Source organism: Myiozetetes cayanensis, unplaced genomic scaffold (assembly GCF_022539395.1).
Source record: "Myiozetetes cayanensis isolate MyiCay16 unplaced genomic scaffold, myiCay2020 scf2-11, whole genome shotgun sequence".
In the NCBI taxonomy this organism is placed as follows: Eukaryota; Metazoa; Chordata; class Aves; order Passeriformes; family Tyrannidae; genus Myiozetetes; species Myiozetetes cayanensis.
Window position 1 is genome coordinate 71,275,560 of NW_026087411.1, and position 27,269 is coordinate 71,302,828.

The 27,269-nt window shown below is 38.0% G+C and overlaps 1 protein-coding gene across 1 annotated transcript in view; it reads left to right on the forward strand.

Annotated features, from left to right (window-relative positions):
- PREP (prolyl endopeptidase) overlaps positions 1 to 27,269 on the forward strand; it is a 92,497-nt gene that overhangs the window by 58,522 nt on the left and 6,706 nt on the right. Inside the window, exons 11-13 of the mRNA XM_050315574.1 lie at positions 16,434 to 16,570; positions 22,648 to 22,742; positions 25,783 to 25,914. Coding sequence (XP_050171531.1) covers positions 16,434 to 16,570; positions 22,648 to 22,742; positions 25,783 to 25,914 — 364 coding nt within the window. The remainder of the gene's footprint in view (positions 1 to 16,433; positions 16,571 to 22,647; positions 22,743 to 25,782; positions 25,915 to 27,269) is intronic.

Below are 27,269 nucleotides of genomic sequence, written 5' to 3' on the forward strand. Positions count from 1 at the left end.
CCCACTTAGAGCCTTGATGGTGCTTCTGCTTGGAGGAGGGAAAGGGAGATGGAAGCTTATCAAAGCAATGTATAAGTGGCTATCAGCCTGGATGAAACCCCTGCACAGCCATTCCAAAACCTAGGCAACATTGCAGGAAATTGTGAAAAAAATCTCAAAATTAAGAATGCAAGAAGTATACTGAGAATAGGCAAAAACTGATCACTATAGGAGAATGAAGAGTGCTGCAAAATTTATTTAATAATTTTAATTTCTGTCAGAATTAAAGTAGTAAAGAAAAATGTTGCTGGCTCTGTCCTGATCCATGTCCTTAATGAAAGGCAGGTCTCCGTCCAAGGCTCTTCCTTTATTCTCATATACCTGAAGAAATACCTACTAATACTAGCAATCTTCCTAGCTTTGCTGTGTAACATACACAGAACTTAAATGAGTTGTTGTTCTTTAGCAGTCTTTGAATATAACTGAGACAAGATTTGAACTGAAATGTAAGGTGTCGTGTATATGAAACCTGAATTAATGGCAGCTGGAAAATGCCACAATACCTGTCTTTTGCTCTTTCAAAGATTTATTTCATAGATGTTGTACAGTGCAAGGGTAGACCAGTGATAAAGATTACTACACTAGGAAAATTTGTGGTAAAGCAGCTGCAGTGTTGTACCTAAGTTCAAGATCTTACACTTTGACAGCCCACCTTATCTTGCACTGAAGGGAGAGCTGTTCCAATATACCTGGCACACGAGGGTAAGAGCATGCCTGTAAGTTGTTGGCTCTGTATGACTCCGTGCAAGTAGATACTTACTGTGCTGTAGCTTATGCATATACACTTACCTTGAAAGACTCTGTGACCTTCATGAAAAAGTCAAACTGTTTAAAATGCTTGCCACACATCAAAAATTTATCCTGGCTAGTCTTGTTGAATGAATACATTAAGTTGCATTAATAACTTTTCTGCTGCCAAGCACTTCTTGAAATTTGTTTTTGCTTCCCTGCTTAATTCCATCTATCACAATGACAGACTTTCTCAGGAAATAGCCTGGGGTGAGTTTTACAGAAGGAAGAAATACTTCTACAGCGACTTAAAAACAGCACTTGCCCTAAGGTGTTTACTGCATTAATAACTCAACTGTTGTTTTAAATAAAAAGGCTTTATTTTATCTTTACAAAGGTGCCAACTAAGTTCTTATATACCTCTCCATATTAGCACCTCACAGTGACACTTAATGATGGATAAAGAGTCTTCTGGTCTGGCTCACAGCTCACCTACTTCTAGGCTGATGTGTAGGCTTATAAGTGTTAAAATTGCAACAACAAAATTGTTGTTTGGCTCCCTTTGCCATTCTTTGAATACCTTCCAGTACTGTCCTTAAAATAGTTTGAGTTGAACCAAAAATAGATGTTGCTATTGACAGATGCACTTTGGATTAGCTCTTGCAGAAGAAAGGTGAAATTTCATAATGCAACTTGGTTTTACAGCTTAGTTGGATTTAAAACCAGCTGTTGTTTAGGTATTGTTGCAGAAATGAAACAAGGGCAAGTCTTTAAAAGGGTATTTCTCTTCTTGGGGCTGGGATGAATTTCCTCAGATTTCTTTTGCAGAAATTTTTTTAGGTGAAGTAATTTTCCTGAGTTTATTTTTTTGTTCAGTCCTTCACTCCCATCTTCAAGCCCTTACAGCACTGATTTCAAGTTAGGTGGCATTGATAGGGAAAATTTGTCTATAGTCATTCTCATTCCAAGCGGAACTTTACACCATACGGTTTGGCACAGTGATTATTCTCTGCTTCAGGAAAATACAACACTGAGAGAAGATGAGTCAGGCTTGGGGTTGATTGGCAGAGTTGTGGGAGAAACTTGTGTACAGCACCTGCTCATGCTATTCCTGGATCTTACCATTGCTAGTGGTGTCATTCCATGAGCATTAGATTCCCCTCATTAGTATAAAAAATAACAGAGGGAAGCAGAGGAAAGCAGTGTCCTCTGAAAACTGTAGTAAGCTCAACCTGTTAAACAATGCAAGAGCTGATGATATAACTAGCTCTTGTTTTTTCAGTATGGTTATAGAGAGGGTCTTAATGTTGTTTCCTTCCCTTATGCACGTATGTATCACAGAATTAAAGAATAGTTTCAGTTGGAAGGGACTTCAAAGATCATCTAGTTCCAACCCCGCTGCCATGGGCAGAGACATCTTCCACTTGACCAGTTTGCTCAAAGCCCCATCAAGCCTGGCCTTGAACACTTTCAGGGATATTGCATCCACAGCTTCTCTGGGGCAACCTGTTGCAGTGCCTCAACACCCTGATAGTAAAGAATTTCTTCCTAATATCTAATTTAAACCTGCCCTCTTTCAGTTTAAAGCCATTTCACCTTGTTCTGTTAGAACATGCCCTTGTAAAAAGTACCTCTTCAAGCTCTCTTACAGACCCTCTTTAGGTACCGGAAGGCTGCAATTAGGTCACCCCCAGAGCCTTCTCTTCTCCAGGCTGAACAATCCTAGCTCTCTCAGCCTGTCTTCATAGGAGAGGTGCCCCAGCCCTCTGATCATCTTCATGTCCCCACTCTGCACCCACTCTAAGAGGTCTGTGTTGGGGGCCCCAGAGCTGGATGCAGCACTCCAGGTGGGGTGTCACCAGAGTGGTGACCTGCTGGCCACACTTCTTTTGATGCAGCTCAGGGCACAGTTGGCTTTCTGAGCTGTGAGTGCACATTGCTGGGTCATGTTGACCTTCCTATCAACCAACACCCTCAGTTCTTTCTCCTCAGGGCTTCTCTCAGTCCGTTCTCCACCCAGCCCATATTTATGCTTGGCATTTTCCTGACCTATGTGCAGGACCTTGCACTCAGCCATGTTGAACTTCCTGTCAAGGTCCCACTGGGTGGCATCCCTTCCCTCCAGCGCATCAACTGCACCACACAGCTTGGTGTCATAGGCAAGCTTGCTGAGGGTGCACTCAGTCCCATTGTCCATATTGCTGACAAAGATGTTACGCAGCGCCGGCCCAAATGCCAGCTCCTGAGAAACTCCACTCATCACTGGTCTCCACTTGGACATCAAGCCACTGACCACAACTCTGAGTGTCACTATGCATACAGGATATGGATATCCTATGGATAGGTCACTAGCAGTTGGAGAAACATTCATTAGCTTTGAATCTCTCTGTTGAGAGAAAGCACTCTCATACCAGAGAATAAAGGCATTTACTTTTTCCATTGATTCTCAGCAGCAGAGACAAATAATTCTCCCCTTTTCTTCAGGAGAGTAAGTTATTTTGGCATCATTTTCATCCCTCTCCTAAGAGTCCATCACAAGCAAAAAGGGATTGATTTTTGAAGAGTTGGACTTTCTTTCTTCTAACGGTATTTGGGGTTTTTGAATCCTTCCCTCATCTCATGGGGTGGGAGGATAGAATCAATACTTGAGGAAAACAGGTTGCATATTGTTATTTGTTTCTGGTTTATTGCTTTTATTTTCTTTAGCATTTCATATTGCAGTAAGGAAGAAAATGAAGAAATGTTGGGGGGAAGAAGGAATGTGACAAACACCATAGTTTTAGTGCTCACCACAGTGTGGTAGACACCTGCCCTCTTGCAGGGGGAAAATAAGCTTTGAGCCACTTCTTTCAGAGCTCCCAAGAAGAGGGCTGAAGTCTTCAGCTCTGATCTCACCTAATGTTTTGGCAGTGACTGGTTTTGGCACCAAGGCACCAGTCTGGCTCTGGAGGACATCAACAAAATGATAGTGACAACTCTGACAGCATTGGCAGTTTGCCTGTGTGAGTTTAGCATCTTACACCCTTGGCATGTGGTTGTTACAAACGCCACTTTAATCTGCCATTACCTCTTCTAATTGGTGGTCAGTGAAGAAACACTAACTGAAAATGTAGCGCTCTAGTTTTAAGGCCCCCATACTGCAACCACAGTACACTCCTTTTTAAGGATTGAAATTGTCAGAATCAAGGAGTTTATGTCTAGAAAGAGTATCAAGTAAAAGATTTCTTATTATGACCTTACATACTCTTGAACTTTGAAATCCATATGCTGGAGCAGCAGAGTAGCTGTTGTCTCTATACCCATTTAAGTTGGTTCTACACCCATATTTGAGCAGCACCATCCAATGCAATTCAGATATTCTGGAGCAGGACCAAGATCTCTCTGTTTCAAGTAAGAGGATGAAGGGATAGACTTTGCATTGCTTTCTTCACCAGTCCAGTTCAAATCCTGGTTTAAGGTCTAAATGTCTGGATTTGCTTTATCCCCTTCTTTTATACCACAGGGGATTGATGCAGAGTTTAGGAAGCTGGGAGCTTTTGTTTAGCAGAATGCACCATGGAAATGTGGTTTGGGATAGAGGAGTACAAAACTGCTCTTAGGAAGAATTAACACAATGCCAGGCCACACAGTGTGGAGAGTAATGCTAAAATACTAAATAATACTCTCTGTGTTCATTTGGATCATCATACAGGCTTCGTGATTCACTTGTTCCAAGCTTTTAATAGTAGATTGTTTATTTTTTGTGCTAAGTGTACAAGGAATGGGAGAGCTTCTTAAAATGTAAGAGTCTGTAGAACCTTCATGCTCTTAGACTTTATATAAAGCATTCATTTTAAGCCTTCGAGAGAAGCAATTGCTTAGTAGTTTAACTAAAACTCACTTTGAAATATTATTCTTTTACCTTTCTCAGTAGAACTTCTGTTTGAACTTGCAGTAGTTTGTTTTTCACTTTTCTAGTGAATAGAGATGTTATTTGGTTTCCTTAATCCCAAACTGCATTCTACGCTTCATTTCCTTGTCAGAATTCCTTAAAACACAAAGCCAGATAGCATGGCCTGAAACAGATCTGTAACCATTGAACATAGTGTAGAGAACCTCTTTTTAAACACAGGAGTTTCAAACAAGAGCTTAAGCAATTGTAGTGGAGCTGAAAGGATTGCCTCCCATGCCTTAAATGATTGCATTGTTAATTGTAAATAAAAAATAGTTTTGATTTCTACAATAAACGACAAAATATATTTTACCATCAAGGAAATGATTTAAAAAGTTGTTCTCTCAGACGCCTGAAATGAGCATGTGTGTTTAAGCCTTCAGGAATCTCAGTAGGTAGATTCTTTGCTGATATAGAGATACTAAAATGATAATGTTGTTATAGTGAAAATGCTTAGGGTTTGTCTTTTTTCTGAATATGTCAGTGAAGACTTTCTTCCCTTCTATTTTTCCTCCAGCTTTCATATTCACTCCTGTGATTGAATGCACCTCCAGTAATTAAGCATGAACACATTACTGTTTTAATTAAGTTTCTTAATCACAAGAATTCTATTTATTGTTTCTCAGTGGGAATCTACTTTCAACTTTTCTTCTCCCATTTGTATAGGCTTATCAGTGTTATTTCTCAAAGGTAATGAGTATTATTAGCTTAATTCTATAGGAACAGAAACATTCAGAATGAAATGTGTCCGTGGCTGCACACTGATGAGGTGTTGCACAGGGGATATGCTTTGCTGTTCTGATGGCAGTGGTTTGCTAATCCTCAGAGTTGAGTCTTCAGATGTGGTTTGAAAACCTAATCAAAAGAGTTATTAAAATCTTTCACAAGTGGCAGTTCATACAACTTCAGCAGCAACAAAAACCCACCCTTTTGATACCTCTAATAGTAATAAATGCTGACAAAACACTGTCTTTTGATCACTATGGTGTTTGTGTGTCTTGTGTAGTGCAGACTGAATGGCCAATACCGTCACTGGTGGAGGATCAAACATACAGAATGCTTCTACAGAAAAAAATGCTCTGAAGCCTCTTTGTGGCTCTTTAATTCTTACTTAGACTAAGTAGTCATAAAAATGGAAAATTTTGGCACACTAAGGACTGTCTGCATAGTCCTCTGCTGAAAGTAAGAAGTGGTAGCTGCCCGTTTTCTGTTCTTGATCACTTTTTTGAGACTAAATGTCAAACTTTGGCATGCCAGCATTGTTCAGAATGAGAATGCTCCTTTGCAGTGTGGGAATTTTTCTATCCGTCTGCCTACCCTTAACTTTGCCTCATGGAGTCTGGCCGGGGGAGTTGTTAAATTGTGATGATAATGCTGCATTGAGGACAGATTCCTGTGGGACAAAAAGCGTTGGTTTTGTTCACACAGCTGGCAAAAGATCATTGGATGATTGCAGTTGTCAGTCATCACTAGTGTGGGCCAGCATTCAAGCCACTGGTCTAGCAGGGAGACACATTGAATTCCTTTACCAGGTCACCAAGATAACCAATTTTCTGGTTCTATTTCTCAGTACTATGCTAGCAGCATCATGTAAGTCCATTTAATAGTCATTGGGTTTCTGAAGAAGGGGATTTACATTTAGTAAGGTTAATTATACAGGTATGTATCTGTCTCTGCCAGAGGATGGTTTTTAAATTCAAACGGATTTTTGAAAGGCAAAAGGCAGTGAGAATGGAGGCACTTGTTCTCCAATTCTGCTTTTGAAGCTTCTCTTCTTGATATCATATAAATCCTTTATAAAAACAATCTCAAAAGCTCAATTAATCCATTGCAGTCTCAAGAGGTAGAATACTGGCTTTTCTTGCAAGAAGAGAGGAACCGGCTTCTGCTGCCCAACAGGTGGTTGCAGTTGTGAACAGAAAAACCTGTAGCAGAGCTGCTGTAATGGGAAACAAGTAGTTCTCTTCTAGTTACAGCAAGCTTCTGCATATTTAGAGACTGTCACCATGTGTCCCTCAATTTTATTTTCCTTTAGACTAAAACCAAACCAAACAAAAGAAAAATCTGAACTCTGTTGGGTTTTCCTAGTGGAGTCTACTTCCTGGGACTCCTGTCACACTTCTTTCTCTTCTCTGGAGTCTATTTAGATGCTCAGCATATGGTGTACCATTGTTTTGACTAAACATGACACTCTAGCTGAGGCTTTGCAAATGTTGAATGCAGCAGAAGGGGTTATTTCATATGTTTTGTGGCTGAGACTGTTTTATATGTCCTCATGTAGAGTTTGCCTTTTCTCTAACAATTCATTGTTTGTTCAAGTTCAGTTTGAAGTGCACTACACTTCCAAAATATTTTTCTAAATTACTTTTTAGTCAGTTGTTCACTATCCTGTATGTGATTGCACTTGTCAGAGTACAGTATGTTGCATTTCTGGCCTCGCTGGATTGAGTTTTACTTTTTCAGGTAGTTTTGTCTTCTGTTTGTTACTCTTTCAAAAAAGCAATCCCTCTTTTCTGCAGCGTCTCAGTGTTTCCTGTTAGCAATTAAGCTTCACCTCAGCTCCATACTCTGTATGGATACTTTACAGTGGATGTATCTCTCATTCTCAATGGTGTCCCCATAGGTTACCAGCGAACTGGAGTGCTTTCAGAATAGAGGTGGCTCTAGCAGAGCTGGGAGGTTTATGTTTCAGAGCTGCAAGCCTCCAAACACACACGAGTTGATAACTGTTTTATGCAGATATTTATTATGCTTTGCAAACAACTGTTACAAAGAAGTTTAAGGTAGTAGAGCAGCCTACAGAGAACAAATTAGAAGGTTGTTGCTCCTTTATTTACTTGCATTATTGCAGCTCTTTGGAGTCTTAGTTATAGACCACATTCAACAGTGTGCTGGATAGCATAGAAATTAAGACCATCACAGGGCTCTTACCAACCACAGCTTGAAGCAGAACAGAGGGATAACTTATGTTTGGAAGATTAATAAAGATTGCTATAAAGGAGACAAAAACAAATTAGAATTGCTAATATTTAAAACTAATTAAAAATGCAGATTAACTTCTGAGATATGTATATCAGAGATATTCTGAGATATAATTATACTCGTAATCACTGCAGCCCAATAAAATTATAATTACTGTCTTCACCCAGGATCAAAACTGCTTGGTGGATTAGGATTTCTGTTGTTGTTAATTAACATTTATCATCATGGTGGAAAACAGATTAATAGAGTTGAGAGTGGAAAACAGCAATTTCAAATGTTGGTGAGATCTTACGTAGACATATGTAAGATGAGAGCCTCTGCAAAGTAAATGAGTCTGTGTGGCCACTACTGGGAGCAGGCTCTGCTCCTAAAAGGGAAAGAAGGAAGCAAACTGTAGCATATCTTATAACCTTATGACTCTTGCATTCAGTGTGAACATGATTACCCTAGAAAAGGATGAATATTGACCAAGATGATCATTTAACAGTTATGAGCATTTCAGTTTGTACTGAGAAAATAGTTTTCACTAAATAGTAATGAGGAGGTTTTGGAGAACCTCTCCTACCTGTTTTCTATGGCACAATCACACCACTTAATAATACATTGGTGTCACTGGCCACTTTCAAGGACATAGTCACCATTTATACCACACAGAAAAAAAATTGCATTAATAACAGGTAAGGAAGAGCTAAAAAATCTTCTTAGTCAATAGCCGTATCAACAGATTTTGTGGGTTGTTTTCTCTTAATTGGCATTCACTACTGAAGAGGGAGGACAAGTTAAACGAAAAGTGCTTTGATAAGTATCCAGAGATGCAGATGTAAACTTGTGTAAATGGAACATATGTGAGTGGGATTGTTCAGGAGACCTCCGTGTTCACCGTCAGTATAAGAACTGAAGTAGTAAAAACTTAGAAATCACAAAATCTTGGAACATTCTGAAAGAACATTTTTTCAAAGGAAAAGAAAGGAAGATAGCAGTTCACTTTCTACTCAGGAACAGTTCAATCACTAATTATGTGAGCTTTTTTCTCTTGGCTTTTGTCTGTTTATGATGCAGCACAAATTCCTCAGTGTGCAGTTTTATTAAGGGTAATCTAGTTAGCATCTTCATTTAGCTGTTGATTTGATTTTATCAACACTGCTCAGAGGTACTGATAGAATATTATCTTTCCTTAGATTAATAATTTCTGCTCTGTCCTTGAGACATCTCCCAGGAGATTTATGGGACAAGGGAAGCCTCTAAGAACTATCATTGTTACTCTCACAGTAACTAGTTTTTCAACTGTATAGATGAATGATATAAAGAAATAGATTATTTCCTTAGTTCTGGCTTCCATTCTCACAGATAGGGAAAAATTGATCCATAAATTCTCCTTGACAACTCCCTGAACTGCTTGCTTTTCAGCCAATTTGTCAATTATTTTTGAAAGTAATAGTGCACAGTTATCCATACTAACAGATAAAAATAGACAAGATGCAGAAAAGCTTCAAAGCATAATGATAGAATGCCTGAAATGAGGATATCTTTTATCAGCAATGACATCCGTGACTTTTTCTTTCTGATTACTAGTTGATGGTTACACTCACTTGAGTTGAATTGACAACATTAGACACTTGATCTGTTAATTTACTGGTAGTTCATTAATAGTTGTGGATTTCCTTATGTCTGATACAAGTTTGTTGAATTTTGCTGTCTTGTTCACATTTTGCCCAAGAAAGAAAAGATTGCTGCAAACTGTCCTTGGTCTTACGGCTTAAAAAAAACCAACAAAAAACCACCAGAAACATTCCTTTTTTGTTACTTGTTTATCTCTGCCCTGTTCTAACAGTATTACAAGGGTGCATCAGCACGCTCCTTGGTGTTCCTGTTATGAGGTGTCTTCAAAGCTTTTGTTTTGACATCTGTCCGAAAATTACACCACCAATTGAACTTGGTGAACTTGGTAAGGGGAATACATTGGTCCTCTTGGGGCTTTTGACACAAGCTGGGTACTTGACATCACCAGTGTCAAGACTGAGTTTTTTCTGTGCAGGAATTTTTGAATACAGGTTTACAACTGCTATTTGAGCACCCTGAACTCTGTAGATGCCTCTGTGTTAGGGAGAAAATCCAACAGTGGTTGTGTCATCTTTTTGGAGCTTGTAAACACTCAAAAGTGGGGCCATGTGGAGATAACCAAGCAAGTTTTGAGCAAGATGGGGTCAGAAACAGAAAAGCTGAATTAGCTAATTACTGTTTGAGTGAATGTGTCTCTTTCTCAGCACATTGAATTAGATGTGTGCCCCTACCACAGCATAAAACTATAAATAAAAATAGTTATTGTGCAGTAGTTTGGAGAAGGTAAGTTCTCCTCCTTGCTTACCTCATGTAATCTGCCTCTACATTTTTATTCTTATAGTGTTTCTCATTACAACTTGAACTGATTTCCAACATGGTAAAAATAAGTAGTGTTTACTTTCTAATGCCTACATACTAGTACAGTGAGTTGTCTCCTGTCGGGGCAGTTTACTCAGTGAAGTAAAGCTTGATTTAATGACAGAAATTGGACTACCCAGCAGCTGTTATTTATGTTTTTATTCAACAAAGGTGTGCTACTTTCATCAAGATATCCCTTTGTTTATCTCATGCTATAGTACTTCATAGGTTTCTTGATTTCTTGAATGCATAAGCACAGAAGTGATTCAGAAAATAGGCTGAAACTTACAAAGGCACCTGGGATGTTTTTCTGTTCAACATGACTACAATGTACATTTTAATGAAAAGGGAAATATTGTCTATCTGATATCTGCCTGTATCTACACTGTACCTCAAGTCATCTTCAAGGCAAATTTATGAAAGAAAAGGAATAATTGTGTGGCACGTGCTAATTATTCTGCTGCAGTAAGCTTGGAGATCCCACTGAAAGGGGCAAAGCATAAACATTTAGAAAAGAGGCAAGAAGTCTTTTAAGTAGAATGGAGGGGTCTTATTGGATCCCATTTACCACTAAGGCTTTATGTGAAGGGGAATGTTGCCTTTTAACTAATATAGAAAAGTGTATCTACCATGCGAGTCTTACAGGATTTTTGATTTTTCATTTGTATTTTTCTCTTGTCTTCTTCCCTGCATCCTGTAAGATACCTCCCTGCAGTCAATTGCAGCTAAGCAGCTGAACTTACTAGCAAGGCATTTCTTCCAGAAGACCATCTCCTGGCACTTTGCCTCTGTCAGCATGAGTCTGCATTTTGTGCTGAAAAACATGGTGGTGAAACAATTTCTTCTAAAAGGTTCCTTGATCATTTTCATAGTGCTTTTGCAAATGTCTGTGGGGGGTGTTCTTCTTTCTGGGTTTTACCTGCATGAATTTTTACTGTGCCAACTTACCTTGGCCCATGTCCAACTCTGTGTTAAGCAAGCTTTACAACCCACACAGAATTGCTTTGAAGCTAATTTAAGAGGCTTAAAGACTGATGAGGATTTCCCTCTGAAGAAGGGAATCCTCAGATCCTGTGGATTTGCTCTGTAGTGGTAATAGTTCTCTGTTATTTCTCCTGACTTCTGATTCTTCCTGTATATAGGAATACAAAAACCGAAGTGTGATGAGAAGTCTTCATCTCTCACGTAATGAAGGAAATGCTTTGTGTGAAACTGGAAGCTTGAAATGCAGTTCCAAGGAGTAAAAACTAAAGTAGTCACTCCCTATAGTCGGCTGCTCAGCACAGCTGTGCCTGTGGCTGCTGGTTCTGAACAGGGTGTTTTGATTCCCCAGCACTGTCTGTGACTTTGTGGTGGCCGCAGCAGTGTGTGGGGGCAGAAAGCAATTGCTACATTTCACCAAGACTGCTAAACTTTGTGTTTGTTTCAAATGAAAAGGAGTTCTCTCAAGAAAAGTATATAGGGAACTTTGGAACAAAACTAATTTTAAAGGCATTGTTGTGGTGTTATTAAACCTAAATTATTGAACAGGCATTTTTAATAAGGAGTATTCAGGCTTGATTTATATGCCTCTTTAGTTGCTCTTTGTAAAATTCTTTGGGATTTTACACAATGAATGTCAATCTAATGACAAGTGTAACTCTTACCTGGTTTTGATCAAGCACACAAAGACATGGAAAGAATTGCTATTTCTGGTATGTAATATCTAATCTTGAAAGAGAGTTTGGGAGAGACATTATTAGAATCACTACTGGCTTTCTAAGAATAATTAGCCTACTGTAACTTACAGAGTGTTTTTGAGTCCCAGAAATCAAAGTTCCTTTTCATGTGTAAATTTTGGTTTTATCTGCAGGAAATATTTCTTTCTGAAAAGCCAAACTAACAATTCTTAACTGGATTTTAATTCTCTGCCATTAATGAGCAAGTCAGAAAAATGATAAAATATTTCTAAACATTCAGATATTGTTCACAGCTTAAAAATATATGCATTAGACCCATACGGATAATATTATCTTGGATTTGTGCTTTACATCAGTGTTTCAAAACCTGTGTTGAATCTTACCTTAGAAGGTTAATTTTAAATGTGTACAATTTTAGGGTTCGTTTTTACATATAAGAATTTTAGGTTTTGTAAAAGCAAGATGATTTCAGGTGTACATTCAGTTTTCTTCATGAAACAATTGTAATTAATTACATCCTTTAATCTGTCCATTGTATAAACAGCGAAAATATCTCTGAAAGCAAGAAAAAGTGAAACTAAATCACAAGTTGCTGAGGTTTTTAATTTTTAAAAATGAAAGTTTTTATTCAATGTCAGTAGTCTTAAGTATTTTTAATTATGTGGCACAATATGAGTATTCAGGCAGATTAGTTTTATTTATCTGTTGTGATGGTTGTGTCATTTCATTTAATATTCATAGATACCGATTTCATATTTACTCAAAAAAGAAGTGCATAATGGATGATTGCCAAAATTATTTTTAGTTCTGTGTGTAAGTATCAATGTCTGTCTGTATTATCTCTATAGACAAATGAAGGAAGAACTTTGTCTTCAACCTCTTATTTTGAAATTCTCTTAGCTTTTTAAAAATACTTAGTTTTGCCTCCTTGTGACCTGAGATGGAGAGGATGCTTCTTGTCACTGCAGAGGCAGAGGTGGATAAACATAGTCTTTCTGAATTTAGGTCTTTGTCTACAATGCCAGCTGATTGTTTCTGTCTTCCTTAAGTAAAGGTTCATCTAACATAAACACTGCACATTTAAGGCAAATAATAATTAGGAGGACAAAGACCTTCCTAGGATTGAGTGTATAGAACTTTTTAATCCTATTTAACTCCTAAGTAAATTTACAAGACCAGTCACACAGCCATTAACTGTATTTACTTGTAAAACTTACTCTGTAAACTGTCTTGGAGGTAAACTTCCATTGAATTTTTTAGTCCATGAAAATGGAATGTAAATTGCTTTCAAATGCTAAGTTTAAAAAACAAAACAAAGTAACACACCACTCTATAATCTATGCATGAATATATATGCATATATATCTATGCATGAAAGAAGAATGATTGAGATTGGTTTTTATGTAGCTTATATAGCCTAATCTTCATGTAGTTTGTAGTAATGACTAACTGTGCAAACAGTGTTACTTTCTCCCTGAGTCACAGTAAGTACACTAGAGGCTATAAATTTATGCCTCAGGTTCCAGCATCTGAATTGAAAGTTATTCCTTCTGGCACTGAGACCCCTCTGGCATGTGACAGATAGGGACTTCAGTGTGAGACAAAGTGAGCTACAACTATTTTGGAGCTGTTGTACTGATCCAGCTCCTAGAATAGCACCAAGGGTTGCATGCAGCTGGAGTGCCCTGTCAACCACACAGCATTGCTGGTGCATTCCTAAAGGCTGAAGATACTTATTTTTGGCATCTCCTTCCTTGAATGATGAGTTTCAGCATTCATAATAATGTTTTTAAAGTGTTCTTCTCCATCCTGTTCCCTCCAAAATCCCTTTGCTACCTTGTCCTCTTATATATGCTGACTATAGTGACATGAGTCCTTAATTTGAAAATATATGAGCAAGAAGTAATATAATGTAACTGGCACAAGTGGATCACTTCTGTATGTGATAAAACAGTAAACAGTAGTACCCTTTTATGAGCATTTACTGCTGTAAAAGCTGAGGGGTTCTAAAATTAGGCGTGAAACACCATCTTGGGAAATTCTTCTTTTTAGGGCTTGCCCTCTGCGGTTTACCCTAATCTTTGAGATAGAAACACATCCATTTATCGGTTATATGAATAAACCATTGGACTTGCTTCAAAGATAACACCTAATTTAAAGATGAGATTGAATCAGTTGTTAAAAATAGTCTATTTGGAGAAGCTTAAACAGCTTCACATATCTTAGTGTCTCACTGAATTGATTTCCATCCCACTTTCGTATGTTCATCGTGGTGGGAGAGGTAATCATAATTTTAGCAAAGATAGGAGTGAAAACTCTTAAATCGCAAATGTCACCTTGACATGCATCTTTTATTTTTGTTGAGTTTTCACTTAATGTTATTTTTATCTAAACTGATGACAATAAAATCCCTACTGAAGTGAGTTTTCAGAGAGCTGTTTAGAAAAAAAAAAAAAAGGCCCTTTTTCAGAAAGAAGAAGTAAATTTAGTGGCATCCTTTAATCATCAGGAAAGGACTGGCCAATGGCAGTAAGCTTCTGGAAGTGTAGAAAGGCCAGGTGCTCACTTTGCATGAATTGCCAGCAACAATTGGAGTTGATGGATGGCATTTTAAGGAAGAGTCTGTGGAACTCCTCATTACCAGCCTCAGCAGTTCTCCTGTTTATCATTTACTTTATTTGTTTATAGTGTTCAACTAATTACTTAAAGTGGAAATTCTTTGTATTCTACTATTCTGGCAAGCACTTCATCAGTAAAGATACAGTTATGGCAGTAGTTGGAAACAGTGATCTAATCTGAGTAAAAATGCCCTTAGGCTTTTGTTTTGATTTTTTTTTTTCCATCTGCAGGATACTGAAATACTGAATTTTTATCTGTAATATGTCTACAGGTTTTAGTGAAGCCTTCAGAGGTAGATGTGGTTTCATTTGAAATTTCTCAAATTTCATTAGCAGTGATTAAACTAAAATTAAATGTGATTATTTTGTTTTCAACATGCCATGTGGATTTACATGTTTCAAATTACAGGCAATGCTCAGAATAAATGTGTTGCGCAGCTTCACATTACTGTTGAGGTTCATGTGTTATAAAAATAGATCCTGTTGATTCTCTGCTTTATAAAGCATGGTAGGACTATTTCCTTTAAAAGCACAGAGATTATAAACACACAACAAAATTATAAGAATGTGTCATTTTTCGTTTACTACCTTTTTGTTCTAATTAGAGTTGAAACTGCAACTAATGATGCTAAAACAAGGCAAAGAAAAGTAATCAACCAGAACTTTAGGACATGCAGCGAACTCCATTCACACCCACGTGTTTTGCTTGACTGGCAAAATATAACAGGCTGGATACTAAATTAGAGTATGCAGGCAGATCCATACATCAGAATAATAAGATGCAAGAACTGTGTTAAGAAACTACAGTTTGTGCACATGGAGTTCCGCTTTTAACTTCCCACAGTGCTATGGCAGTAGTAGAAGGACATATGAAAGCATGTGCTATGTGGATACTTGGTGTTTTGGGAACTGGTTTCCTGAAAGCCAGTGGGCAGTCCAGGAGTCTTGCTGGTTGAACTGGAGATTCTGCAGCATTGGGGCTCCTGGTTCTAGTTGCCTGGTAATGTCTGGAATGCACCAAGTGCTACAAAAGTTTCTGTCATATAGCTTATGTTACCACCCTGATGAGGTGGAGTGGTCGTTCAGACAGCCTTGAAAGACTGGGCGATGCTGAGTCCACTTTTGCTGGATACAGACTTGCTTTGGCGAATTCATGCTGCACGTGCAAGAGTTTAATCAGCTTTTTGCTGTTTTCACAAGGCTGAAAAAACAGTGTCTTCAGCTATTCAAAGTTTTCTCTTTGCACTTGAATTTGGTGTGTGGAGTGACTCCACTGAGAAATGTTAATGCTAATATATTAATGCTAATGTATTACTAAGAAAACCAAAATACTCTGACTTTTTGAATATCTGTGGCCTTCTATTTGTGATGAAATTTATGTTTTTACAAGCAAGGACTGCTGCATCAACTGATATGAAGGAATTTTCAGTGATTTCAGAAGCACAAGACCAGATCTTCAGAGAGTTTTACCTATTTATTTGTACTAACAGCTCTCTCGTCTAAAACAGTGCAATGTTTAGTGGGTTCTCACGAAGTCACCACCCTACCATGAGTTTCTTTCTTCTCTGTCCACTGTTGTCTAGTGTCTGAAGTTTGAATGTTTAAAAAGGAGACATTTTAGAAATTAATTCTAGATTGGAAATCTGGTTTTAGTTCTGTTTGTTCTCTGTGTCAGCTCGAGTCTTTGCTGCTTACACTGTGATGGACCATGCAGCCCTTGTGTTTTCACACCACCAGTCTTCCCTTGCAGAGAATCGTATTCTTTTTGTAACATTTTCTTAAACCCTCTTGTATGTAGAATTAATGTATAAGATACACAAACGTTTGTACTGTCTCATTTTTATACATTTTCCAGAGCTGTTAAGCAACCAATTGAGTGATGGCCATTACTGAACGTGACCTGGGCAACTGGCACAGATTGCCTGGAAAGTTTCACCCCTCAGACACCACAGGAGGGATCACCTCTGATTCTTGTCAACAGCAGCTGTGGAGAGTTACAGCACTAAGATCATTACGGATTTCTTTTTCTTGTCTTAGGTTTTCTACCCTAGCAAAGATGGTACTAAGATCCCTATGTTTATTATTCACAAGAAAGGAATTAAATTAGATGGTTCTCATCCTGCCTTCTTGTATGGATATGGAGGATTCAACATATCAATCACACCAAGCTACAGGTAAGCTGAGTATTTCATACCTTCTTCTGAAGTACCTGGTATTAACAGCTGTCACAGACTGAGGGCAGGGTGGATGATGGATCTGACAGGATGCATTTCAGGTCCCTGAGAAGCGAGATGGGGACCATAAGGACTGCACTTCAATGCCCAGGCACCATTTGTCTCCTTTGTTAGTTCTGAATTCAAGGGTTTTTGCCCAGGCTCACAGAAGAAATTTATGTCAGAGGAGAGAAGTGCTCTGCTCTTCTGAGGTTTACAGCAGGCACCCTGCCCTTGGGATTATACCTCAACCTCTTCCTGGTCTGTCACTGAGCTCAACAGAGAAGCATATGGACATATATTAAGCATGTATTTGAGTCCTTTGCTGAACTAATGTCATTGGAAGTTTTCTTTTTTCAAGTTAAACAGTTGCCTATGTCTACATATTATAGAAAATCAAATGTTTGTCTAAATTAGTGTAAATAATTAAAATTTCACAGCGTTTTCCTATTATAGTTTAGAGGAGATTACATCAGAAGCAAATTCCTACTGTGTCCCAAAGGATCAGGAAAGACAAAAGATGATTCTGTCTTGAAACACAAATGATGTGATCTCTGCAAATGCAAAGCAACACACTGTAAACCAAAAATACGATGTGCAGAACAGGATTTGTAGCCCTCAAAAGCCATAAGCTTCATTGAATAGATTATCTGTTTAGAGAAAAGGCTTATTTCTTCAGCAGGGGAATTTGAATAGACTTGCCAAGAGGCAGTGATTTTCTGAATACCTAAGAAATGCTCCTAGGTGAGGCAGAGGAAAACAGAAATGGAAAGGGTTGAATTGAGAGCAGTTTTTTAGATAGCAGAAGAGAGCTCTCCAACAGAAAAATAATCTATTGTGAAACAATCCTATTAAGTTAAGGTACTACTAGTCTTGCTTTAGAGTCAGCACATTGCAAGAAATCCTTTGCAGTGCTCACTTTTCCAGGTCACAGTGACTGTATTTCTGAATAGCATTTACAGTTTCACATCCTTTCTAGCAAATACTTTTTCAAACAATGGACTTCCCATCTTGTGTTCTGTGATTATTTGTAAGCTTTTTATCTGCCCCATAAAGCTACATTTTTGATTTCCTGTGGTTTTTGAGAAATGCAATTATATAATCCAAATAGTTTTTAAATTCCTTTTTAGTTAGGTTCAACCACGGACTTATTACAATGTTTATTGTAAATGCTGAAAACTGTGATAAAACCTACCATGTTTTCTTTTTTAAAGAATGTAAAATAAATATCATGTATCTATTGATTTAAGGTAAAATTTCACATTCTGCAGAGCTGACACGAGCAGGCTGTTAGCAAAAGGAGAAGGTATTTCTCAGTACCTACTTTCACTTCCCATCCATTGGCCCTGGTGCTTGCTGGAACCTCTGATAAGCTGATTTATATTGCAAGAATGACGTTACACTATCCCAGCAAAATGTAGTGGGTGGTTTTCTGCCATTTTGGCAAGTTAAAAATTGATTCTTGTAGGAGTCCAGCAAACAGCAGCAAGAGAGTGCAGCTGACAGTCAGAAGAGCTGAAGATGGGAGGTGTGAGCAGTGACCTATGTTTTCCTGAACCCTATGAAGCCTTTATTATACAGTTCATAAAATAAGAATATGAATCTGTAACAATCCCTTAAAATTAAGTGCACAGGGAACTACCAATGGCCTCCAGATGAAAATACATTATTATCCCACTGACAATGTAAATAAAACACGATTGACCATACTTCCCTCCGTATTCTCTCCCTGTAGTATCAACACATCCTTTCTCAGCTTTCTCTTTCTAGAAGAAAAATAAGGATAGCAGAAACCTTCGAATGCATCTTTATGCTTAATAAGTTGAGAATTGAGTACTTGGTGAGAAAGCATGTTCCAAAAGTAGGCAGGCAAGATCAGGAAAAGGTAATTGTAAGAGAGAATTTTTGCCAGGAAGGCAGAATATCCACTTCACCCTTTACCTGGTAAATTCCAGTAATGTTATACTATGTCCTTGTTACTATACTTCAATGCTTCACAAAGACTTCCCAAGTCCAAGTGCCATTCCAGCCACAGCCCAACACCATGATTTGGTCTTTTTTTTTTTTTTTCTAGATGATCACAGGCAGGAGTGCTAGAAAACAGCCACAGGATGGTCAAGGCTGAGGCTTGCCACCATCATTCACCTGATCCTGAGCTGAAATGTAGCTATGGAAATGCAATCAAGTAGTAGCCAGATTACCTTTAAAAAAGTACTGGATAAATATTTCTGGGGTTTTTTTTTATTTAAACTTAAGGCTCTTATAACTGTTCACAGAAAGCAGCTAATTTTCTCCTTTCCAGTGGTTCATTTCTGTCCTGTATTTCTTCCAGACAGTACAATGTTTTCTCGTTGGTATTTCACTCCCATTAACATGAACCAACTCTCTGGCTTGGGGAGCTTATTTCTGCTTAATTCAGAAACTGGTGTTCCTCTTCCTTTCTTTTCTCCAACACCAAAAATGAAAATAATTTTTTTTTTTTCACTGAAAGCAATAGAAACAGACCAACAGGTTACAGGGTCCAGAAATAACTACAAGAATGATAGCCTAAAGTCATTAAGTCGATTACAGTAGGGGTTTATTTTTGAATGCAAGCTGCATCTTTCATATGCTTCTCTGGACTGGAAAGCTGCATTTCGAGACCGTGTTTGCCAGAGCATTGTCATTAATTATACAGCTGGCATAGAGAGTGCAAGTGAAGGCTGGTGGAACTGATACCTCAAGAGCTGCTGGGAAAATGCCATCACAAACCTACCGCTAATGCCTCAGATTCGGCTAACTACCCTGCAGGAACCAACATGTTTCCCTTCACTGTTCCATATGTGCATGTGTGGGTACAGGAGAAGCAATTCCTAGTGCATCCTGGAGTATAGCTGGTTGTGCAGCAGACTGTGAAATTGCATTTCACTGGCAGTTTGTACCCAGCCTTTAAAGCAAACAGGTGGTGCAGGAGGGACTGTAAGCCCAGAGAAAGGTCAAGCAACATAACAGCCCTGGGTGCAGAGTGGAAGATTACTCTTTTCGGTTGCTCTACTACTGTTCCCTTCTGCTCCACAAAAGCCAAGAGAGCAACCAAGTCCAGTGACTCAGGACTTTTGTCCTGCATTTCCATGTCAGCTGTAATACTTGACAGCAGATTTTCTGCTCCCTGTACTGACTCCTTCCTGACCCTCTTGCCCTTTCATTTACCCTGCTCCAAAGAGGGAAGGAAAAACAGGGATAATGAGCAAAAGGCTACAGAGACTGTTGGGAAGAGCAGGAAGCCAGACTTCCCTCTGCAGAATAAGACATTTCACTGCCATCCAGGGTGACTGGGCACTTTGCTGTGACTCAGACACAAAGCTGACTTGAAATCAAATCAGGAAGCAAGAATCCACCTGGAAGGACATAGAAGGCAATAGCAGGGCTGTGTGTGAAAAGTTGAGTTTTGGGCTGTCTAATCACTTGGAATTTTCACTTTCTAAAAAAGTTAATAAATTCTGATTCTGTACTTATAAAACCTGGTTCCTTGAACTTTAAAGTTCCTTTAGGAAAGCTTGTTTTAAGCTTGAGGCACATTTTCCTCAAGGAATTGGCCAAGTGCTGGCATTGGAATGGGCTGCCTAGGGAGGTGGTAGATTCTCCATCCCTGGAGGTGTTTAAGAAGAGACTGGATGTGGCACTTAGTGCCATAGTCTAGTAACTGTGGTGGTAGTGGATCAAGGGTTGGACTTGATGATCTCAGAGATCCTTTCCAACCCATCTGATTCTATGATTCTAAGTAAGGGTCCTGACTCACCTTACTACTGACCATACCGGGGTGGGTATTAATTAATCATCATGGGCAGTGACGTTAGTTGTTTATGTTGGGGTATATGCGGTAAGGTGTTCCAAAGTGCCTAAATCCCAGTAGTATTACCAAGAGTGAGCACACATAGACTAAACCTTGCTTATAATTTGGGCAGTATAATAGTTGTTACCAAACTCTGAACTTTATCCTGTTGAGAGCCTGTGCATCAGGAAAATTTTTTGCTTGTGGAAATGGGGACTAGCTACCTTTAATGAGAGTACTGCATATCCTATGAGATCCTAAGTTACTTAGACCCCTCCAAAAATCATCATCATCAAAGTACTGTCTCTGTCAGCAGAGTCCACAGACAGGATAAGGATGCACTTTGGTTTTGCATTGCTCACGGGTTCTTCACTTCTTAAATATGATCCCTTAGACAGGCACAGTTTATTTCAACAGATGGAAGAAGATGGACTCTGTTCCAGAATTTTTTATTTTTAAAATATTTTCTGGCAATATATTTGAGTAGCAAGCTCTTGCCTGACCTGTAATACTTTCTTATACTTGCTACCTTTGATTATTGGGAATCAAGTAACTTTGGACCAAGAGGCCCAAAGTTTGAGATGGAGACAGGGAAAACAAGGGCAGATTATTCTGGGAGGTTTTGTGACTCTGACATACCAAAAATTAAGAAGCCACAATCTCATGAGGCAACCTACTGTCAGGCTACCCCACATTAACTGTGCAGCAGCCTGTTGAAATTAGGCATCCTGGAGTTAGACAGAATAATGCCCTCTGATGTTTGCACAATGTGCTCATAGAATATCAATCTTGCATTTGATCAGCATGTCACAGCAATCTAAGGAAAATGCAATGCACAGTGATGGACTTAATTCAAGTGTTCTGAGCAATCTGATGGCCAGATAACCAGCCTAGGTAGAAAGTTTTTCCTTTGATGGATTATGAAAATACAGAAATCTTTTATCAGTTATCCCTCTGCTTTTATTTTGGTTCCTTAATCCTTGGTATATAATTTTAAGAACATGGGCTACTACATAGGTAATTGCTTTGGGAGGTATGAAAATTGTACCTGTTCTGTTACTATGTCCACATGAGACACACTGTAGGACTACCATCTTTCAAGCCATTTCTGAAAAGCAGTAGTAGGACTTAAAGGTAAAAAGACCCAATCTTTTTTTATTGTGGTTGAACAAAAATAATTTCTGCAAACAATGGTTTCTTGCATGAGCAAAGATTTAAAGTAAATAAGAAATTTAAATCTACCAGAGGGGAGAAAAAAAAAAAAAAAAAAATAGACTTGTTAAATTTTAATATTTTACCTCTCTCCTTGGCATATGTGCAGTTGGTCTTCTATAGCTTCTGCTGTGTTAAGCTACTACCTCTACAGATCAGAGATTCTTAACTGTTAAATATAATTTAAATTACTTCAACCCATTTAAAAAAAAAAAAAAGATAGTAATAGCTTTGATACTTATTCAATTTGGTATTTAAAAAAAAAAAAAAGGTGTTTTAGCTTTCGGCCAGATTCTGGAGATAATAGGAAAGGTAGAATCTGTAATTTTATGTTATACAATTTGTTTTGTATTTAGCAATGCAAGAGGAAAATAAATAAGAATGGGATTGGCCATCTTGACTGCTGACCCTGGCACAAAAGAGCAATAGATACAGAATTTTTATACACATTATGATAAATGTCCAAAAATTGTACATTAGGCAGAAATTAAGTTGAAAATACCTGCTTATAAACAAAGATCAAGTGCTGATCTTAAGTCTTAATTCTTTGCGCTCTTCCTTTGGGCTAAGCCTTCCTTTATTCTCTGAAGAAGTAGAGGTCCTGTGGAAGAGGAACTGTTCAGAAAATTATAACAGTCCAGTGGTACGGCATAACTCTAGTCCTCACATGAACGGCTTTGAAGATAATTTTAAAAAATGGTGACATGTACTGAGTGGTTGTCTGTTAGGCCAAACCACTGGCCACTCTTCCTTGGAAGTGAAGAACTAAAGGAGGAAAAATTGACCAGTACTAGATCCTTCCTCTCCCAAGGCTGCAGAGGGTTTCGTTTCCATGGATAACCATTGAAAAAAGCCTGATTACGCAGGTTTGCCGTCAAGGGGGGGACTTCATTCACAGTTTCATCATTGATTTTGGGACAGATCTTCCCCTCAAAGTATTTTTGCAGAAGTGGCAGGTGTATAAAAATTGGAAATTAAAAATAATCCTCTGTTTTGTATCTGTTTGCTTTTTCAGTGTGTCAAGACTTATATTTGTGCGACACCTAGGAGGTGTTCTAGCAGTGGCAAACATTAGGGGAGGTGGTGAATATGGAGAGACCTGGCACAAAGGTAAGTCACTCAAAGCACAGAAACAAAACTGCAGGCTTAGCAGTGAAAATTGCAACATTTTCTCTTCGCTGCTTCTTTCATTCTCAGATCTTTTGCATTTTGCTTATTCTGTAGAAAAGCAATCTTTTTTTCCTTACTTACATGTTAGATCTGTACATTATCTGATGTTAATCTGATAATTTTTGTAGAGTCTTTTAGTTTTTGCAACTTCGTAAAAATAGCTTTGCACAAAGACAATATTTTCCAAAAAAATAATTTTTTTTAAGCAAGATCAAGTTCCCTAGACTTTCACTATCTGCAGGTGCACATGGCCCTACAATTCTAAATCCCCAAGACAACAACACTGACTATTTAGACTCTCTTAGTATCACACCAAAAAAAAAATCATTTGCAGAACCTTACAGAAGATGTGAACGCTTGAGTTCAGAATGTAACTCTTCCAGACTATTTCTGCATAATTTATGAATAGACCTTTTTTTTTATATTTTATGAATGTGATAGAAAAACTTCGTCACGAAAAGGGTTGTCACTGGAATAGTCTACCCAGGGAAGTAAGTGGTTGAGTCACCATCCCAGGAGGTACTTAAAAGACATGTAGTTGTGTCATTAGGGACATGGCAGTGCTGGGTTAACAGTTGAGCTTGAAGATCTTTTCCAGTCTAAATGATTCTATGATTCTGTGAGTGAAGTTCATATGAAAACAGTCAGCTCTGGAAGTGCAGTGACATGTCATCCCCTCCACACTCGTAGGGGATCCGACTTCTTGTAAGCAATGATTTGACATTTTAGTTTTTTTTAAGCTGACTGTTGTGCTCTAGGGAAACCAAGTCACTCACTGCAAAGCCCTGTAAATCTCTTTGCCTCTTTTCTTAATATTTCAGCTTTATTTCTGTCTGTGTTTTACCCATCCAGTCCTTGTCTTAGTCCTTTGATTGTCTTTGTCCACTTGCCTTATTGTTGACAATTGTCTGCATCCCTTCACCAGAGGAAAAAGCTTGAAAAAGTCCTACTTATCTCTGTAACATACCCATCACTATTTAATAGTGACACTTTACTCATATCCCAAGAATCTGTAAGCCCTGTTGCTGGAGATGTTGTCAGCAAGGCAAATGTTCCAAAACAGTGGTGTTTATGATGTAGCAATTTGCTGTGGCAGTAATCCATAATAACTTTTTATCAAACAAAATGGTATTTCCAGATCACTGCATCTTGATTTTACTGTTTCATCTGTGGTAACTATTTGTCTGGGTCATTTCCTCACAATTGAGTTAATTATGTAATAGCTTCATAAATAGAAGCTGTATGTGCTTGCAGATACAGGATATTATTGCTAAAGATGAAGTATCCTTCATTAATTTTAATTTGCTGATTGATTTGTAGTAGATTTTAATAAAATTTATCTTAATGTGATAATGCTTCTTTGGTCCACCTATTTCCTGCTTGATTTTGACCCAAGTCTTTTATTGCAGTTGCAAATAGGATGTGTATCTCTTCTTTGTTACTTCCAGAACCAAGTCTTTTTACTTAGGTTTAATTATATAGATAGAATTCTGACCTTAGACCAGCCCAGGACTTTGAGCAAACAGTAAGATTTATTTCTCCTTTATTGCCACGTATTTGAAGACTTTTCCGTCGTCCCAGTATATCTCTCTTCAATGATGTTGATGCATTAATGTAATAATGATGTGTATTTGTTAAAAAAAAAAATAATTAAAAATGCATTGGTTCCAGATCTACAAGATCTGTATGACTAAATGTCAGAGTTATCTTGCCAAACTTCTGCAACACAGAAATAAAGCAACCATTGTAAACTGGGTGTCTGGGATCGCTGGATGGACAATGGAGTGAAAGAGACACCGCCAGTTAAAGAGGTGTAGCTCATCTCAATTTTTTTAGGGTAAAATTAATTGTCCTGGAGGTTCCTAGACCATAGTGGGAACCTTAGGCAATCAGCTTAGAATAAACATCCAGCCTTTAAACAAAGTAGAAGGAACTGGAGTTGGATTTCTGTATCCTTTGAGTCCCTTTTACCTGGCTGGGCCACAGCCATTGCTACAGGAATACAAGGATTTTCTTCCTAGTTCCCACTTCTTACTAGCATTTAATTGCCTGAGATTAGTATGGTCTTAAGGTAGGGTAACCTTTGAGGAAGAGCTAGTTTTAGTCTTTCGCCAAACAAGTGGGAAGATTATGAGATTTGGGCAACTTTGAGTTCTCAAGGTTGATATTCTTCTACTAAAATGATTGAAAATTGTAGAGAAAGCCATCCTTCTCTTTCCCTATCCCACCCTGCAAAATTTTTTGTTTTCAGAACTGGAAGTCTTATCAGTGATGTCATCTGGACCTATAGTTTCTAGTCATGATTTATTCCCTCATACATCTGAGGATGTTTGGAATTCTGTTTGACAGGATGGCAGTATCTTAAGCATTTCCATGTTGAAAGTTAATTAATAAAATTAAAAATTAAATTCAAACCAAGAATGCAACTCTGAAGTTCCTCTTTGACCATAGCTATATATCATCTGATTTGAAAACAACTAATAGGAAAAAAAAAAAAAAAAGAGTAGATTACCAGCAACATATTATATGTCCAGGAAATTAGAAGTACTTATTTTATGTAGCTTATTTTATAAACTGAAGCTTTATTGCCTTAAGAAACTGTCACTGAGTTTAATGATATCAAAGTCCCATTAGATCAAACCTCAAGTGGATTGTATGTGGTCATTTTGTATATATTTTGCTATGCAAAGCTTTTAGCTTTCATTTTAGTGATTAGGAACATTACCTGGCTCTCACTCCCTAATATAGATATGTATTATTCAGAATTTCTTAAAGCATCAGGGTTATTGACAGAACCATCTTATACCCTCTCTGTGTTTAAAGAATCTTTTATATTTGTTGTCTTTCTGAGCTTCATCAATTATTAAAATGTTCATGAAACTGGAACTGTTCCCAGGTATTTTTGCACACATGTTTTTCTGAAGAAATGGTATCAAATGGATTTTATGGCATCAACTGATTTGTTTTGTTTCTGTGCTAGGTGGTATCTTGGCCAACAAACAAAATTGCTTTGATGACTTTCAGTGTGCTGCCAAATACCTCATCAAGGAAGGCTACACATCCCCAAAGAAGTTGACTATTAATGGAGGCTCAAATGGGGGCCTCTTAGTTGGTAAGAACTGCTCATATATTTCCCGGGTTTGGTTCTGGGTTTATTAAAGTAACCAGCCAAAAACTGATGAAATCTGCTTTTCCAAAGTTGCCAGAATGTCAATGCATTGGTATATACAGCTGTTAAATGTATACAAATGTACTTAATTTGCTGTTTGCATGGGACACTGGGATTCTGCAGTCTATAGCAAAGGAATGAGAGCCGTACTTAGAGTCTTGTGTGATAAGAGCTAATCTTGCAGTAGAATCCCACAGTAAGTAAAAACATTTGCTTTTTTTTTTTTAGTTCTTGAGGCTAACCACTACAAAATAACTACTGAGCCAGAATTCTGTTATGTTGCACTGGGGAAACTGTATGTGGTCTGTAGTGTAAGCCAGGAGCCCATGTCCTGCAATCCTCCATCTGAGTTTCTCATTCACTCCTTCTGTAGTCGTGCATTCTTGTTCTTAGAGAACGAGTGAAAACGCGGCAGCTCTGCAAATAAACCCTTTGTACAGAGGAGTATAACAAACTGACTCTGCTTTCATTGTGTAGTTAAAATATGTCCACAAATTAAATCATGAATGTCTCTGATGAGAAATTTGGGGTTGTCTGTCTTTTATTTGAACAGCATGAAGGGCATGTGACAGTATGACAGATTTGAGCTACTTATGCAAGAAGGGGAAAAAAGACACTTCAAATTCATAAACCACTGATATATAGAAAATGAGCAGATTTACTAGAGCCACTCTTCGCTTGCTCTTCTTTTTGTACTCCTTCCTATTTACTTGCTTATGAATACTGGCCCAATTGATTTTATTTTATTTTTCTGTATATTAGCATCCAGCATAAGAAAACAGGATTTGGCATGATATAGATCTTTTGTCTAAGCCATCTTGGCTATTCCTGCATTATTATTATTTTTAGAAAGCAGTTGTTTTAAAGGTAAAGTAAGAAGTACATCTGAAGTTGTATTTTTGCTTTCTGCTTATATGCTTCTCGATAACAGGTGGCAGGAGGTATTTGTGCATTGAAAATAGAAATGGATGAATATGGTAAAGGATTAAAGGGTTTGCACTCCATTTGAGAGTGCATGCATTGCACAAGTCCGTTTTATGTGAACGTAAATATATATTTGGAAATGCAGTTAAACTTTCATCATATTACATAGCTTCTGAAAATACTGTTATATATATATGGTTATATGGACTTCAGTTTCAGTCAGGATGAGATTCATCCTACCCAGCTTTAGTAATAAAATACCCTGTTTTTCTGGATGAACGAGTCAGCTGGGCTCTTTGTTTTGATTAGGGGAAGCAAGTCACATCTGCAGGGCGTACATCATTCCGGTAGGAGACAGGTATTAGGCATCTAAA